Source organism: Chiloscyllium plagiosum, unplaced genomic scaffold (assembly GCF_037043375.1).
Source record: "Chiloscyllium plagiosum isolate Xiang-an unplaced genomic scaffold, Cpla_swu_hap1 HiC_scaffold_18, whole genome shotgun sequence".
Classification (NCBI taxonomy): Eukaryota; Metazoa; Chordata; class Chondrichthyes; order Orectolobiformes; family Hemiscylliidae; genus Chiloscyllium; species Chiloscyllium plagiosum.
The window spans coordinates 5,554,287-5,572,151 of record NW_028270156.1 but is presented as its reverse complement, the minus strand read 5'-3'; the positions used below and the strand labels follow the sequence as shown (position 1 = coordinate 5,572,151).

Sequence of the window (17,865 nt, the reverse complement as noted above, 5' to 3'; positions counted from 1 at the left end):
GAAGGCCCTTTGACAGTCACTCAATGTTATGCTTTGGTCAAATGACTGAACCACACCCTGTGATACCTGGGCTGATATTGAACTGGCTCCTGTAAGGACTGCAGTATCCCAGAAAATGGGCAGATAAGCATGACTGAGGCATGGGATTTTCAGTCATTAAGGGGGCAATATATTTTCTATGATTTTGAGCAACTAATTGCTTACTCAGTAACGCTTAGTTGATTAAATAAAAACAAAGATATGCGGCTGCTGTAAATCAGAGACAAAAACAGAAATCGCTGGAGAAACTCAGCAGGTCTGGTAGCATCTGTGGAGAGAAAGCAAAATTAACATTTCGGGTTCGGTTAACTTTGATCAATGACTCTGATAGCAGCTGGGAGAAAGTGGTATTTATGAAGAAGTCAAAATTGAGTTTGGTGGTGAGAGGAGGATAGTTGAAGACGAAGCCCAGACAGTGAGAGAGAAAGATATGGAAGGCTTAGGTAAATATCAGTATTATGGATGGCTAGCCAGGTCAGAAGAGGAGATGAATAAGTGATACTGAGAGCTAAGGGGAGTCGACAATGGGTGGCCTGTGCTGAAACAAAGCATGTAATGTGATATGAGAGTGGGTGAAAATGGGTTAGCTGTGCTAAAAGCAGCCCATGACACAATGGGATGGGTAAAAAGACATGGAAGGGTGGTATCAAGCTCTAAGATTATTAAGCTCAGTGTTGCATCTGAGAGGGTGCAAGGTCCCCAAGTGGAAAACGAGATGCTGTTCTTAATAGTTTGCACTGAGCTTCACTGGAACACTGCAGCAAGCCCAGGACACAGATGTTAGCATGGGAACATGGTGGGGTATTGAAGTGGCAGGCAATTGGAAGATCTGGTCAGTTTTACAGACAGAATGCAGGTGTTTTTCAAACTAGTCACCCAGTCTGTGTTTTCTCTCCTAACGTAGAGGAGGCCACATTGTGAACAGCAAATGCAGCAGACGAGATGGGATGAAGTGCCATTAGATTAGATTAGATTACATTACAGTGTGGAAACAGGCCCTTCGGCCCAACAAGTCCACACCGACCCGAAACCCACCCATACCCCTACATTTACCCCTTACCTAACACTACGGGAAATTTAGCATGGCCAATTCACCTGACCCTGCACATCTTTTGGACTGTGGGAGGAAACCGGAGCACCCGGAGGAAACCCACGCAGACATGGGGAGAACGTGCAAACTCCACACAGTCAGTCGCCTGAGGCGGGAATTGAACCCGGGTCTCAGGCGCTGTGAGGCAGCAGTGCTAACCACTGTGCCACCGTGCCGCCCACAGGCAAATCACTGCTTCACCGGAGGGGGTGTGGAGAATGTATGGACCAGGGTGTCCATCAGTGATGAATGTCAAGGACTGATAGTTATATTGTCTCTTATTAGAGATGGTCATTGCCTGGCATTTGTGTGGCGCAAATGTTACTTGCCACTTGTCAGCCCAAGGCTGGATAATGTCCAGATCTTCTTGTATTTGAACATGGAGTGCCTCAGTTTCTTAGGAGTCTTGAGTGCTGCTGAACATTATACAATCATCAGCAAACATTTCCACTTCTGACCTTATGATCGAGGGAATGGACATTGATGAAACGGCTGAAGATGGTTGGGCCTAGGACACTATTCTGAGGAATTCCTGTAGGGATGTCTTGGAACTGAGATAACTGACCAACAACAACAACAACAACAACAACAACAATCTTCTTATGTGCCAGGAAGACTCCAACCACTGGAGAGTTTGCCTCCTGATACTCATTGATTTCAGTTTTGCTAAGGCTCCTTGATGCCACACTCTGTAAAGTACAGCTTTGATGTCAAGGGCTGTCACTCTCCCCTCCCCTCTGGAATTCAGCTTTTTTGTCCATGTTCAAACCAAGATCAGGAGCTGAGTGGCCCTGTTGAAACACAAACTGAGCATCACTGAGCAGGTTATTGCTGAGAAGGTGCTGCTTGATAGCACTGTTGATGACCCCTTCCATCACTTTACTGATGCTCAAGAGTAGACTAATGGGGCAGTAACTGGCTGGGTTAGCTTTGTACTGCTTTTTGTTTACAGGACGTATCTGAGCAATTTTCCATATTATTGGGTAGATGCCACTGTTGTAACTGTACTGGAACAACATTTTATAGGGGAGCAGTAAGTTCTGGAGCTCAAATCTTCGGTATTATTGTCGGAATGTTGCGAGGGGCCAATACTTTGCAGCATCCAGTGGCTCCAACTGTTTTTTGATCTCACGTGGAGTGAATCAATTTGGCTGAGAGCTGCTGTGGTGCTGTGGATCACTGGAGGCGGCCAAAATGGATCATCCATTTGGCCCTTCCCCTGAAGATTGCTGCGAATGCTTCAATCTTATCTTTTGCACTGATGTGCTGGGCTCTCCCATCATTGAGGATGGGGAAAACTGTGGAGTCTCTTCCTCCTATGTTTAATTGTCCACTACCATTCATGACTGGATGTGGCAGGACTGCAGACCTTAGATCTGATCCATTGGTTGTGGAATCACTTAGCTCTGTCTATCACTTGCTACATCAGCTGTTTGGCATGCAAGTAGTCCTGTCTGATAGTTTGACACCTCATCCTTCAGGTATGCCTTGTGCTGGTCCTGGCATGCCCTCCTGCACTCTCCATTGAACCAGGGTTGATCCCCTGGCTTGATGCTGAAAGTGTGTTGCTGGAAAAGCGCAGCAGGTCAGGCAGCATCCAAGGAACAGGAGAATCGACGTTTCGGGCATAAGCCCTTCTTCAGGAATCATGCCCGAAACGTCGATTCTCCTGTTCCTTGGATGCTGCCTGACCTGCTGCGCTTTTCCAGCAACACATTTTCAGCTCTGATCTCCAGCATCTGCAGCCCTCACTTTCTCCCCTGGCTTGATGGTAATGATTGAGTTGTGACATATAATTTTATAAAACATGAACACACTGTTTGTAAAGTTATTGACAGGGACGGAAGTTGAGGTTTTTTTTGCAACCATGTTGAGCCTTCATTCAAAATGACACAATCTTCTGACTTTCTGAGAAATAAAGGATTACAATTAGTCTTAGACATTAGTGGGTCTCATACCTTGCAAGAAATGATGATAAAGTGCCTGCAATAAGTTCAATTGCATGTGAAAAGTCTTTTCATAACATAATTAATCATTAAATAATCAATGCTTGAATCCAGGTTAAATACTACCGAATTAGTATTAAAGTGCAAAACTAATAAAAAAGAGACTTCCACAGACGTGTTAGTAATCACAGAAGGTGCCCCTTCACTTCTGCTGAGTGAAATACTTCCTCATTTGAAACAATGCTCTAAATGCAACACCTTACCTGAAGGGAACCGCCTGTGCTTCTGAAGAGACGATGAATCTACAAACGTCTGATGGCATTTGTCACATTTATAGGGTTTCTCTCCAGTGTGACGACGGAGGTGCACCTTCAGATGGGAGCTGCGGTAAAATGCTTTGCCACAAAAGCGGCAGGGGTAAGGGCGTACGCCGGTGTGGGTTCGGCGATGTTCTTTGAGGTTCCATTTCTCCGCAAATGCCCTTCCACACTCCTCGCATGCAAAGGGCTTCTCACCCGTGTGTGTGCGGAGGTGCATCGTTAAATGCTCTTTACGAATAAATCTCCTTTCACAATAGTCACAGCTAAAACGCTTCTCTTTGTTACAGATCGGTGAGCTGGGATGCAACGTCCTCCTATTCTTATCACCGAGTCTAATTTGTGCTTTGGTGCTCTCCAAGTTCAACAGGTGCTCAAAGGTGCATGGTTCATCTTGGGAGAGATTACTGTCTAACTGTTGTAAACCAGTGACCAAACCATCCCCAGGTAAAGTGTCTCCTTCGTTAACTCGACAATCATTCTCAAGCCAAACATTTTGAGGATCGGAAAGTTCAGTTTTTGGTTGAACATCAGTAACTGAATCTGTTTTATAATAAAAAAGAGAAAAGTTCAAAGATCCACGGATGGGTTTCATAGAATGTTAGGAAATCTCTGATGGGCTGTGAGGCTCCTTTGAATTTGATGAAACATACTAGTCACTGAGGAACAGTGTTAGAGTCGAAGCCATACATGACAATGGGCTAGATGTGTATCTCAATCAGTCACCAAATGTCACACAACAGACTAGATCCTGTGCTGCACTAACAATCGTACATATGAGCAACAAAAATGTACACTTACGAGCAGAACCTGTGTTACTGGTACAATGTACAAATGTGAGATTGAATTTTCAAACCTTTTGGAGTTGAAAAGAAAGAGGAACTATCAGATGAATGTGGAGCTCAACACAAGACCGAAATTGTCCAATCTGGATTCACTCATCTCATTAATAACTCATCAAATATAACACCATGCTCTGAAAGGCAGGTGTCCAGTGGGTGTGGGCCGGGTCTGGCAGGTGTCTAGTGGGGGTGGGCCAGGTCTGGCAGGTGTCCAGTGGGGGTGGGGCAGGATGGCAGGTACCTGGTGGGGGTGAGGTATGACTGGCAGGTGCCCGGTGGGGGTGGGGCAAGACTGGCAAGTGCCCGGTGGGGGTGGGACAGGACTGGCAGGGGAATGTTTGGTCTTTTCCTTGCCCAAGCTGTCTGTGGACAACAAAGTTTGTGACCCACTATTATTTATAAAACCAAGATTTGGAATAATGTTCATCTTTGCAAGATTCATTGAAATATTAGCAGTTTTAGCGTGTTTGTTCTTCCAAGCAAAAGAAAAGCTAATGTTATAACAGTGGTCATATATTATTGAACCAAGAAAAAGACGATCATCAGGACATAAGTTCTGAGAATAAAGCTCAGTTTCAAAGAGTTGATTACCATTGAAGGGTCCATTGTAACTGAATTGGTCTTGAGAGGTCATGAATTCAGAATATTTTACATCTAACATGTGGGCGGCACGGTGGCACAGTGGTTAGCACTGCTGCCTCACAGCGCCAGAGACCCGGGTTCAATTCCCGCCTCAGGCGACTGACTGTGTGGAGTTTGCACGTTCTCCCCGTGTCTGCGTGGGTTTCCTCCGGGTGCTCCGGTTTCCTCCCACAGTCCAAAGATGTGCAGGGTCAGGTGAATTGGCCATACTAAATTGCCCATAGTGTTAGGTAAGGGGTAAATGTAGGGGTATGGGTGGGTTTCGCTTCGGCGGGTCGGTGTGGACTTGTTGGGCCGAAGGCCTGTTTCCACACTGTAATGTAATCTAATCTAATCTAATATTACAGATAAATGTTTCTTCTTCCGGTACCAGCACCTGCACACTCGAGTACAGTGGTGAAATACCTTAATCAGAAACATTACACCCACATGGACCTTCACCTCTGCTGAAGCAGCACATGGTCACCGGAGTTTAACATCTTCAAAGAAAACATATCCACATGCTTTATATCTATTATTGAAATTGCACAACTGAAATATTCTTTGGCAAACAAAAATAAAATAACCCCTGAATAATATTCACATACAGTTTTCAGGTCACCATTACTGGTCATTTTCACCAGTTTGTTGCCATTTCAAGATGTTCTGAATCAGAGTTCAGGTTGTTATACATTTCAGAATTGAAAACTGTGGTGATTTACTCTGTTTCTTAAACTGACACTCATAAAAACCGTTTAAAACGATGGGCAGGTCTCCTACCTCGCAGGGGTGTCTTCATCTGATCAGAATTATAGTGTGATTGAATTTCTGCAGCATTCCTGTAGCACGGCTCCTCTTCAGCTGGGGCAGGACAAAATGGTTTGGTGAAGCCGAGAAATTTAAACATTAGCAAATAAAAATAGAACAGTAATACAAAAAACAAAGGTACAAACAAAGACGATAAGAAAGGGAAGTGAAAGTAGGCCCATTCAGCCCATCGAGTCTACTCTGCTAGTGAGATCATGGCTAATATGACAATCCTCAACTCCACTTTCCTGCCTATTCCCATGGCCCTCAATTTCCTTACGCATTGAAAATCTGCCTGTCTCAACCTTGAGCGTGCTTACTGACCCAGCCTCTGCTGCCACAACAGTTTAGTTCCTTCTTTCCCCAAAGCTGGTGCCAGTGTCTCGTGAACCATGGCAAACGATCCATCTCCATCTATGAATTCTATGTATAATGCTACTAACCTTTTCCTAATTTTCTCAGAGTATTTTCTGGAAATGCTCAATTTATTCTCTCTAACTGCCATTATATCAACAAAGGAGAGTTAATGAGGACCAATGCACCCAGATTGACAAGAATTTTGACTTTTAAAGTAACTAGCTGCAATGTAGTTAGAAATGTAATTTAATTTAGGAAAGTACAGACTAATTAGTATAACATCAAAGAGCCAAAAGAATATGTGATAAGCAGACCACTATGCAGATCAGAAGAGATCCAACATATTAAGTCTATGGGTTTGTGAGCAATAGTTTTTAATTCTAGTAAGGGCAACTAAGGTACTGAATTTCAATTGTCAAGTGCTGGCAGTAAATATAAAGTGCAGGTATTTGTGCCTTACAAAGTATTGCACACGTAGACTATTGCATGTTCTGAGCACTAGGGGAATATATAAGTACTCATGGGGCAATGGAGATTGACAAGGAGAGAGATACAGGGTTCGGGATTTCACGTTACGGAGTAAGTTTAAATTGAGAGAGGTTATAAATAATTGAAAAATTTTGAGGTCACAAAGTGAGACAATCTGAGCAGGCAATTCACTGCATTGAAGTGCTCAAAGGTCAGAGAATGTACTTTTGAAATTGAGAAAATTCTGAACAGGAGAGGAGACGAAAGCAATATTTTCCACTCACCTGGGTCTGGCTCTTCTTCAGTTTTTATTCTTTGTTTCTGTTGCACTGAACATGCCTGGGGCGACTCAGCGTTGTTGTATGCAGAAATATTGCTGGTTTTCCCTCCGGCTGGTGTGCTTTTATGCCAAGGTCTGTTTACTTCTTCATCCCCGTGCCAGATGAACAATTCATGTGCGGGTTCAATTGAGCGACACACTTTGTAATAGAGCTTTCCACTAAATTGGGAAAGGATCAGATTTGTCTCTCCTGGGGTCTTAGCAAGATTCACAAACCTGCATCATCAAGTACAGAATTTTCTCGTTACACACAGGTTACCTGTCAATCTTTCCTCGAGTCACGGGTGGCACGGTGGCACAGTGGTTAGCACTGCTGCCTCACTACGCCAGAGACCTGGGTTCAACTCCCGCCTCAGGCGACTCTCTGTGTGGAGTTTGCACGTTCTCCCCGTGTCTGCGTGGGTTTCCTCCGGGTGCTCCGGTTTCCTCCCACAGTCCAAAAATGTGCAGGTTAGGTGAATTGGCCATGCTAAATTGCCCGTAGTGTTAGATGAAGGGGTAAATGTAGGAGTATGGGTCTGGGTGGTATACGCTTCGGAGGGTCAGTGTGGACTTGTTGGGCCGAAGGGCCTGTTTCCACACTGTTAGTAATCTAATCTAATCTAATCATCAGAACAACATTCTACATGTTCTATTTTCGCACTAGTGCCATACTCTTTTTGATGATGTTTACTCAATAAACAAATAATGAGACCGATAATTTTGTAATGAAGGTCTTAAGATCTTCAGTATTCCTTTGCAGCAGGAAAATAAGAGAACAATCAAGTGTGGAACACCAGGAAAGCAACAGTGGTTTCATGGTGCAAAAATAGTTTTTGTCACTGGAGCTACAACAGCACCTGAATAACGTATCAAGTATGATGAGATCCAAGAACAGCATAAACAGCATAAATCCTGGTTAGGATCAAAATATTACCACTGAAGAATCACAAACTGCAGCTGACACAATGCCTTGACCTCAACAGGCACACAGGAATCAAGTTAAAAGCTTCCATTGGCATGAGGCTTCACCCACCTTCCTCGTAACAACTGTCCTATCAAACTACTGAGTGCGCAAGCTCAAAGTAGACAGGCGGGAAGCTGGAAGAACACAGCAAGCCCGGCAGCATCAGGAGGTGGAGAAGTTGAAGTTTCAGGTGTAACCCTTCATCAGGGCTGGGGGTGGGTGTAGGGGGAGTTGCAGATAAAGGGGGGGTGGTGAGTGCAGGGTGGTGAAGTGGGGATAGGTGAAGACAAGTAAAGGGTACGACCTGGTTGGTCAATGGGAGGAATGGGTCCGGTTGGTGGGTGGGAGGAGTAGAAGGGAGGGTGAGGAGCTGGAAAGGGAGGCTACTTGAAATTGGAGAACTCAATGTTCAGTCCTCCGGTCTGCAGGCTGCCCAGGCAGAAGATGAGGTGTTGTTTCTCCAATTTGCTCTGTGGTTCGTTGTGGCAATGGAGGAGGCCGAGGATGGTCATGTCGGAAAGGGAGTGGGAAGGGGAATTAAAATGGGAGGGTCCTTTGTGGAAGTTCGACAAAGTATGAACTTCAACTGTGTGACACCACTGTTGCCATTCAAAAGTAGAAATAAATTCTTACTCATTAAACATTAAAATTGTCATTAATTGCTTTTTCAAAGACTTGTGGAATTTTTCAATGAGTGAATGAACTGTCAATCTATTAAGTTTTGGATTAACCATGGGGTTTTTTGGTCTCGCCAGGTCTATCTGTTGAGGTGCTACAATTGTTCTGTGCCTCTAGATTAGAGAAAACAAAGCTGCACAAGGTTATGACTGGCTGTTACCTTGTTACTCCTGAAACGTTGCATGCAATCACTATGAGAAGGAATAGGTTTTATTTGGGCTATACTGTGATCGGTGTTCCATGACCAAGTAGCTACCAGACAAACTATTTTTACGATGTACATCTTAATCAATGGTCTTTTGGCTGATGTACTGATCGACAGATAAGAAATGAACATCTGTAGGAGAGGAAAGGAGAGAAAAACAATCAGGGGTATATTCATTTAATATATGGGCGGTAGGGTGGCTCAGTGGTCAGCACTGCTTCTGCCAGGAACCGGAGTTTGATTCCGGCCTCGGGTGACTGTCTGTGTGGAGTTTGCACATTCTCCCTGTGTCTGCATGGGTTTCCTCCGGGTGCTCTAGTTTTCATCCCACAGTTCAAAGATATGCTCGTTAAATGGATTGGCCATGGGAAATGCAGGATTACAGGGATAGGGTGGGTTTGGGTGGAGTGTTCTTCATCGAGTTGGTATGGACTCGATGAACTGATTGGCCTACTTCCATTCTGCAGGGATTCGATGATGCTCTGTTTGGGAAACTTAATCAAAAAGTGCATTAACTGGTAAGCTGCAAGAAATGTGTGTGAAGACGCAGAAATACATTCCCTGGCCGATAGAACCAGATATCTAAAAAGGAAATCATACTTTTGAGGAAGTCCATGTTATTTGCAGACAATAAACAGAACATTTTAAACTGAAAAGTAAATCATTAAGAACTGTGCATGGTTAAAATAAAAGGACTGATTGTTAGCTCACCTCATCCAGTTGCATTTAGATTCATCAAAGGCCCCTGGTTTGGAGAAATTCCTCTCCTGCATCTGTGAATTGAAAATATGTTTGATACAGACGTATTTATAAATGAAGTTACTTGCTTTAACAAACATATCAGCTAACAAATCTTGGGAAATTTTTAGAATGAGCACGATAGGTTATTGAAAATTCATCGAACAGCTTAACTCTACCACCCGTATATTCAAGGCAAAGAAGATTAAACTTCAAAAGCAACCCCTGATTGCTTCCTGCACTGTCTTCTGTTTATTGTATACCAGCTGCATTGGAATAAAATGGCCAGCATTGTGGAGAGACCTCACAATGTCACCAGGTCAAAGAATCACATTTGGTGGTGAAAATGGTGGGCAATTAGCAGAGGGGCAGAAAGCCATTGAGTCCTTCAAGCCTGCCTCACTATTGAATATGATCCTGACTGAACATTCAGCACAATGCCACTTTCCTGCAACTCTCTCCATATCTCCTGATGCCATTCGTCTCCAGAACTTTAGCGATTTTTGTACTGACGCTTCCACAGCTTTTTGGTGAATCTTTGGAATTCTCACCCCCAATCTTTGAGTGAAGAAACTGTTTCGTATCTCAGACTCAGCAATAACAAACATTTCAATTTTAAAAATGAGCTTTAAAAATAACATACCATCTGGGAATACAGCTTTTCAATTGAACCTTGTTCAACAGCAATCTGGCCTTCATACGGTCCAAATACCACACCTTTAGGTATGGTCTTTGCAGTACACCACACGCCTAGCCCTCCATCTTGATTCCCTGATGGTCCCACTGCAAGTCCATGAGGAATGCTGTAAAATGCTCTCGAAGGTGTATCAATCCCAACGGGTGTGTCAGTGACAAACACTGGTGGTCCATGGGCAACACAGCCACCCACACAATATTCCTGACAATCTTCACAGACTATGATAAAGAAAAAGAACTTTACCTTCAGGAGCAACATTTGAGAAGGAAGCGAGCAAACTCATCAGAGAATAATCTCCAATGACAAACATCTATGCAAATTGTAACAGTAACAAAGGTAAAGGCAAAAATCTGTTCATTTAACTTGCGCAGATAAAAATTGTGAACCAGTCTCTCGTCAAAGCTGAAGCACAGCTCCATTCAAACAAGCAGAAGATACACACTGCTATGTGGCAAACAGAAGAAATATTGTTTGGAAATGAGCAGCTTAGAAGACACTAAAAGGAAAAGCAAGATAGGTAACAAAATTAAATAACAAAAAAACCCAAAAGAACTGCAGATGCTGGAAATCAGAAACAAAAACTAAACCTGCTGGAAAAAACTCAGCAGGTCTAGCAGCATCTGTGAAGAGAAGTCAGAGTTAATATTTTGGGTCCAGTGACCCTTCTTCAGAACTGAAACATTAACATGGATGTCTCTCCCCAAATCAAATAATCACTATTAGAGTCAGAGTCATAGAGATGTACAGCACAGAAACAGACCCTTCGACCCAACTCTTCCATGCCGACCAGATATCCCAACCCAATCTCGTCCCACATGCCAGCACCCGGCCCATATCCCTCCAAACCTTTCCTATTCAAATACCCACCCAGAAGCCTTTGAAAGGTTGCAATTGTACCAGCCTCCACCACTTCCTCTGACAGCTCATTCCATACATGTACCACCCTCTGCATGAAAATGTTGCCCCTTAGGTCCCTTTTATAGCTTTCCCCTCTCACCCTAAACCTATGCCTTCTAGTTCTGGACTACCCGACCCCAGGGAAAAGACTTTGCCTATTTATCTTATCCATGCCCCTCATGGCTGGTACAATTGCAACATTTAAGAGGCATTTGGGTGAGTATATGAATAGGAAGGGTTTGGAGGGATATGGGTCGGGCGCTGGCAGGTGGGACTAAATTGGGTTGGAATATCTGGTCGGCATGGACGGGTTGGACCGAGGGGTCTGTTTCCATGCTGTATGTCTCTATGACTCTATATGATAGACAAGGTAAAGAAATTACACAGTCACAAAATTACAGGCTACACTGATCGAATATTTGAAGTAACACATTAGGAACGGAGCAATTCAGTCTCTCAAGCCTGTTTCACCATTCATTGAGATCATGACTGATCTATGGCCTAACTCCATATCCTTTGGCCCATATCCCTTAATACCTTTGCTTAAACAAAAGAATGAACTATTTCAGATTTAAAATTACCAATTTCTCCAGTATTAAGTGCCAGTTGTAGAAGACAATTCCAAACCTCTCCCACCGTTTGTGTGCAGGAGTGCAGTCTAACATCACTCCTGAACGCTCTAACCCGAATTCTCAGACTTTGCCCCCTAGCTCCAGAATCTCCAACCAGTGGAAATAGTTTATCTTTATCGAGCCTGTCTTCTCTTGTTAATATCTTCAAGACTTCATTCACAACACCCCTTAATCTTCTAAATTCTAGAGAGGGTAGGCCTAATTTATGTAATCTTTCCATGTAACCTAACTCCTTAAGTCTAGATTGCATTCTTGCAAATAGTGAGGACTGCAGATGCTGGAAGTTAGAGTCGATAAAAAGTGGAGCTGGAAAGGCGCAGGAGGTCAAACAGCATCAGAGGCGCAGGAAAGTCAATATTTCAGGTCAGGACCCTTCATCAGGATTGGGGAGGGGGATGGGAGCTGAGAAATAAATAGAGGGAAGGGGGTGGGGCTGGGGGAAGGTAAATCTTTGTTGAACTCCCTCCACTGCTAATATCTCCTTCCTAAGGTGTGGTACCCAGATCTGCTTACAGTGCTCCAAGTGGGGTCCGCCCATTGCAAAATAAACCATTTATCAAGGCGTATATGAGAAAACACTGAGGGAATGGGACACCTGGGCACATTCAGGAGAAGTTTTCAACCAAATATAAAGGCAAAACCTTTGTTGCGAAATCAAGATAGATAAATGGAATTAATTTTACAGATCAGTTGCAGCTAAGGTCCAAAATTAAACTTTACTTACACAAGTTAACATTTTCGCTGCTGCTTCTTTGAGGAGCACCGATGTTTTCTGTTAGCTCTTTCAGAGCTGTGGCCTGCATTTCCTCACACTGATCTGAATACATGCTTCCATCAAGCATCACTTTCTACAAGAACAAATGGAGACTGTTTAACAAAAAGGAAAAGAGGAAGACAGTCATGATGCAAGATACACACTCAGAAACTCAATCACCCCCAGTAGACAAACCAGCAACCACACAAAAATCAGAATAGCGAGGAGGTTAATAAGTTCATAACCAGCAAGAACTCAAAAATGACTTACGGCCCCAAAAGTTAAAATTCATTGCTGGTCTGGAGGAAAGGTCTTATGAGGAAAGGCTGAGAGACTTGGGTCTGTTCTCATTGGAAAGAAGAAGGCTAAGAGGGAATTTGATAGAGACATACATGATCAGAGGATTAGATAGGGTAGACAGTGAAAGTCGTTTTCCTAGAATGATGATGTTAGCTTGTACGAGGGGGCATAACTACAAATCGAGGGGTGATAGATTTAAGACAGTTGTCAGAGGCAGGTTCTTTACTCAGAGAGTGGTAAGGGTGTGGAATGCCCTACCTGCCAATATAGGTAACTCAGCCACATTAGGGAGATTTAAACAATCTTTGGATAAGCACACGGGATAGTGTAGGGGGACAAGCTGAGAATAGTTCATGGGTCGGTGCAACATCGAGGGCCGAAGGGCCTGTTCTGCACTGTATTGTTCTATGTAAATGTAACTGGTTAATGAATGGTGACCATTAGACAGCATATTTAATGCCTATTATATTTTGCAAGGCAGAATGCTAGAGATGGACACAGTGGAATGTTCTTTAAGGGCATCTGGGATCTGAATGAACAGACCGCCAACTTTGTATCTCTTAACTAATCAGACTGAAGGATCATGAAATTCACAGCTCAAAATCTAAACAAGCAAGTGTAATTAAAAATGAGGAATTCAATTTCACATCGGAAAAGAAGGAAAATCAAAGTAAGTTTTTGCTGATATATACCTTTCTCAATAACAGTGAAATTGGCAAGAATGAGATTGGAGCTGAAAATGTGTTGCTGGAAAAGCGCAGCAGGTCAGGCAGCATCCAAGGAACAGGAGAATCGACGTTTCGGACATAACCGAAACGTCCATTCTCCTGTTCCTTGGATGCTGCCTGACCTGCTGCGCTTTTCCAGCAACACATTTTCAGCTCTGATCTCCAGCATCTGCAGCCCTCACTTTCTCCTCGAAGAATGAGATTGGAACAAGACTTGCCCAACTCTGTTCTTGTCAATATGCGAATATGTTGCGAGGGACATAGCTCCACTGTTCAATATGATCATGGCTGGTCTGACTACGCCACATCATTTACCCCCAATTAACCCCCACTGGGTTACCCCCCGTTACCTTCTACACTGTTGTTTTACAAGAATCTATTGACCTCTGCCTAAAAAAATGCAGTCTCTGCTCCCACCACCTTTTCAGAAGAGAGTTCCATGGACTTGCAACACCGAGAGACATAATTCCTCCTTATTTTTGGTATTGAATTGAAAATCCCTTTCTTTAAAATAGCGATTCCCCTATTTCCAGATGAGAACTGAGATGACAAGGAATTTCTTCAGCTGGGGGGTGGGGTGGGGGAGGGGTGGGGGAGGGGGGGGGGGTGGTAGTGAATCTGTGGAACAGATTCACTACCACAGAGGGCTGCAACAGAGGGCTGTGGAGGCCAAGTCATTGAGTGTATTTCAGACAGAAATAGACAGGTTCTTGATTAGGTAAAAACAATGACTGCAGATGCTGGAAACCAGATTCTGGATTAGTGGTGCTGGAAAAGCACAGCAATTCAGGCAGCATCCAAGGAGCAGTAAAATCGACGTTTCGAGCAAAAGCCCTTCATCAGGAATAAAGGCAGAGTGCCTGAAGGGTGGAGAGGTAAATGAGAGGAGGGTGGGGGTGGGGTGAAAGTAGCATAGAGTACAATGAGTGAGTAGGGGTGGGGATAAAGGTGATAGGTCGGGGGGGGGAGGGTGGTACAGGGATCAAGGGTTATGGAGAGGAGGCAGGAGAACAGCCATGATTGAATGGTGGAGCAGACTTGATAGGCCGAATTGCATAATTTTGCTCTATATCTTATGGTATGACGGTATTCAATCCCCTTTGCACTAAATAACATTCTATTAGCTTTCCTAATTACTTGCTGAACCTCCATATTAACATTTTGTAAGTCATGCACTAGGATACCCAGATTCCAGGGTTATGATGATCTGACTGCACTGTTAAAGAAAGGTAGTAGAAACAGATTTAAAAGCAACTTTCAAAAGGGTACTCGATCACTTATTAAAAAGTCAAAATATAGAGGGCTATCGGAAAAGACAAGAAACTAGACTAATCAATAACTCTTTCAAACTAGTGTGAGATCAATGGCTTCCTCCTCTAAAATTCTACACATCTGTAACACAGTTAATGCACAGGCCTTTGGCAGAGGTACGTGTAGGAAAGTGTTGGAAATTTTGGATTTAATCGGAAACAAACTTTGCCCAGAGAGGTTTGAACAAGTTGAGTGAGAGTGTAAGTGCATGGCAGGTGAAGTATAGGTTGGATGTGAGGTTATCCACTTTGGGAGCAAAAACAGGAAGGTGGCTTATTGGAAAATGGGATTGTGCATTTTGACCTGGGTGTCTGTTATGAAATTAGGTCAGCCAAGTGGTGGCATGGTGGCTCAGTGGTTAGCACTGCTGTCTCACAGCACTAGGGACCCGTGTTTGATTCCAGCCCAGGGTGACTGTCTGTGTGGAGTTTGCACATTCTCCCCATGTCTGTGCGGGTTTCCTCCGGGTACTCTGATTTCCTCCCACAATCCATTGCCCACTGTGTTAGGTGTATTAGTTGGGGTAAATATAAGGTAGCGGAATGGGTCTGGGTGAGTTACTCTTCGGAGGGTTCGTGTGGACTTGCTGGGCCGAAGGCCAGTTTCCATATTGTAGGTAATCTAATCAAGTGGATCTCACAGAATATTAGTTCCCTGATTGGGGCTGTTGACCTGGTTCAATCACAGAGTCGGGCTGACATATACAAATAGGAGTGTAATTTACACACTTGTTCTTCACTGTGTCCAACACTTGTACACACACACATGGGTGCTGGGGAAAAAGAAAAAATATATTAAAAAAAGGGGAAAAAAAGAAAAAAAACAAACAGGAGAGTCAGGGGTTCTGCTCACTCTCTGAGCTGGCTCTGTGCTAGCTGGGTCAGTGTCATATACAATGCATGTGCAAATAAATTTGGTGATAGGATACTGGCCTTTGTTATTTCATCCTCATACACCAGTCACTGAAAGTCATCATTGCAGGTGCAGCAGGTGGTGAAGAAGGCAAATGGTATGTTAGCCTTCATAGCGAGAGATTTGAGTACTGGGGCAGGGCTATCTTCATACAGGGTCCTGGTGAGATTGCATCTGGAGTACTGTTTGCAATTTTGGTCTCCTTATCTGAGGAAGGATGTTCTGACGATGGAGGGGATGCAAGAAAAGTTTACCAGACTGATTCCTGGATGGTAGAACTGGTGTATGAAACTGGTGTGTGTATGGAATGAGCTGCCAGAGGAAGTGGTGGAGGCTGGTACAAGTACAGCATTTAAAAGGCATCTGGATGAGAATATGAAGAGGAAGGGTTTAGAGAGATATGTGCCAAGGACTGGCAAATGAGACTAGGTTAGTTTAGGATATCTGGTTGGCATGGACCTGTTGATGGAAGGGTCTATTTCCATTCTATGACTCCCATTCCTTTCACCAAGTATATACCAGATATATTTGTACATTCCCCACCAACCCCCTCCCAATGGTTAGCATATCCCTTATTTTGCTTCACTAGTTGGGGATTTGCCCTCTACCCTCATTCTCACTTTCACAGAAACCCCATTCCTGCTCTATGGCCCCCTCCAAGGCCTCTCTAAAATATTGAGGTATTTGGCCATCCAGCAGACTGAGGCCGTGATGGTCATTTCCAAGCAGCTGAGGGTGAACAGAGCTATCTGCAACTAAACCTCCTCTCACAACCAAATTCAGCCCCTGGGTGCGGGTACCACAATCCTCATGGGCACACATTCTTTGACATATTGATATCTATACTGACTGAGATGTGCACACATATGTAAATATATATACACACCTACATACAAAATTGTCATGTGTAGATATATATGCACATAATTATACACTATTTATTTACTGACATACTTATCCATACATACTGACACATATATAAATGTATATGAGAAACAAAAGTCATAGGAGTGGAAGTAAGGCCGCAAAGACAGTGGATATTTACAGATATATATATATACATTTACACATATACAGATATGCAGTGACATATATAGTTGGAGACGTACGCTAACATATGGATGTGGACTAACATATACAGACGTGGATGTACATTAACATATGCAGATATAAACTGACATATATAGATATACACTAAAATGTACAGATACCGATGTCGATTATGAAATGACTGAGATATAGAGAACACCACCCACTTACGTCACCTCCCTGCGCCCCTGCCGCCTCCCGCGCACGCGCAGTCCTAGTCGACTCCGGGCAAGAGGCGGGGATAACGTCATGACGTCTCAGACAGTAATAGCCAATGGAGTGGCGAAAGGTGAGTGGCTTTCCGCGCGTGCGCATGGACCCTTGGTGCCGGAGCGGTGCTACGCCTGCGCACGCTGCTGTAAGGCACGTGGCTGTCACTGGGAGGCTGTGTGAAAGCGCGTTGCTCTGGGCCTCAGCACATGCACAACATCTCAGTCAGAGGTAAATATTCAACTCGCTTAGGAGGAAGTGAGGACTGCAGGTGCTGGAGAAGCACAGCAGGGCAGGCAGCATCCAGGGAACAGGAGATTCGACGTTTCGGGCACATGCCCTTCTTCAGGAATGAGCAGAGAGTGTTCAGCAGGAGAAGATAAAAGGTAGGGAGGAGGGACTTGGAGGAGGGGCGTTGGAAATGTGATAGGTGGAAAGAGGTCAAGGTGAGGGTGATAGGTCGGAGTAGGGTGGAGGCGGAGAGGTCAAGAAGAAGACTGCAGGTCAGGAAGGCGGTGCCGGGCTGGAGGGATCCAGCTGAGACAAGGTGGGGGGAGGGGGGATGAAGAAACTGGTGAAGTCCAAGTTCATCCCCTGCGGTTGGAGGGTTCCCAGTCGGAAGATAAGACGCTCCTCCTCCGACCGTCGCGTTGTTGTGGTTTGGCGGTGGATGAGTCCAATGACCTGCATATCCTCGGTGGAGTGGGAGGGGGAGTTGAAATGCTGTGCTACAGGTTGGTTGGGTTGGTTCGTCCGGGTGGCCCAGAGGTGCTCTCTGAATCGCTCCGCAAGTAGGCGGCCTGTCTCCCCAATATAGAGGAGGCCACACCGGCTGCAGCGGATGCAGTAGATGATGTGGGTGGAGGTGCAGGTGAATCTGTGGCGGATATGGAAGTTTCCTTTGGGGCCTTGGAGAGAAGTGAGGGGGGAGGTGTGGGCGC

The 17,865-nt window shown here is 44.4% G+C and overlaps 1 protein-coding gene across 1 annotated transcript in view; it reads right to left on the bottom strand.

The window, feature by feature from the left end:
• LOC122558074 (uncharacterized) overlaps positions 1 to 12,466 on the bottom strand; it is a 46,998-nt gene extending 34,532 nt beyond the window's left edge. Inside the window, exons 1-6 of the mRNA XM_043706394.2 lie at positions 12,345 to 12,466; positions 10,038 to 10,309; positions 9,368 to 9,429; positions 6,772 to 7,043; positions 5,636 to 5,716; positions 3,339 to 3,935 (exon numbers count right to left, since the gene is read on the bottom strand). Coding sequence (XP_043562329.2) covers positions 3,339 to 3,935; positions 5,636 to 5,716; positions 6,772 to 7,043; positions 9,368 to 9,429; positions 10,038 to 10,309; positions 12,345 to 12,462 — 1,402 coding nt within the window. The 5' untranslated portion in view covers positions 12,463 to 12,466. The remainder of the gene's footprint in view (positions 1 to 3,338; positions 3,936 to 5,635; positions 5,717 to 6,771; positions 7,044 to 9,367; positions 9,430 to 10,037; positions 10,310 to 12,344) is intronic.
• Positions 12,467 to 17,865: the final 5,399 nt, after the last annotated feature.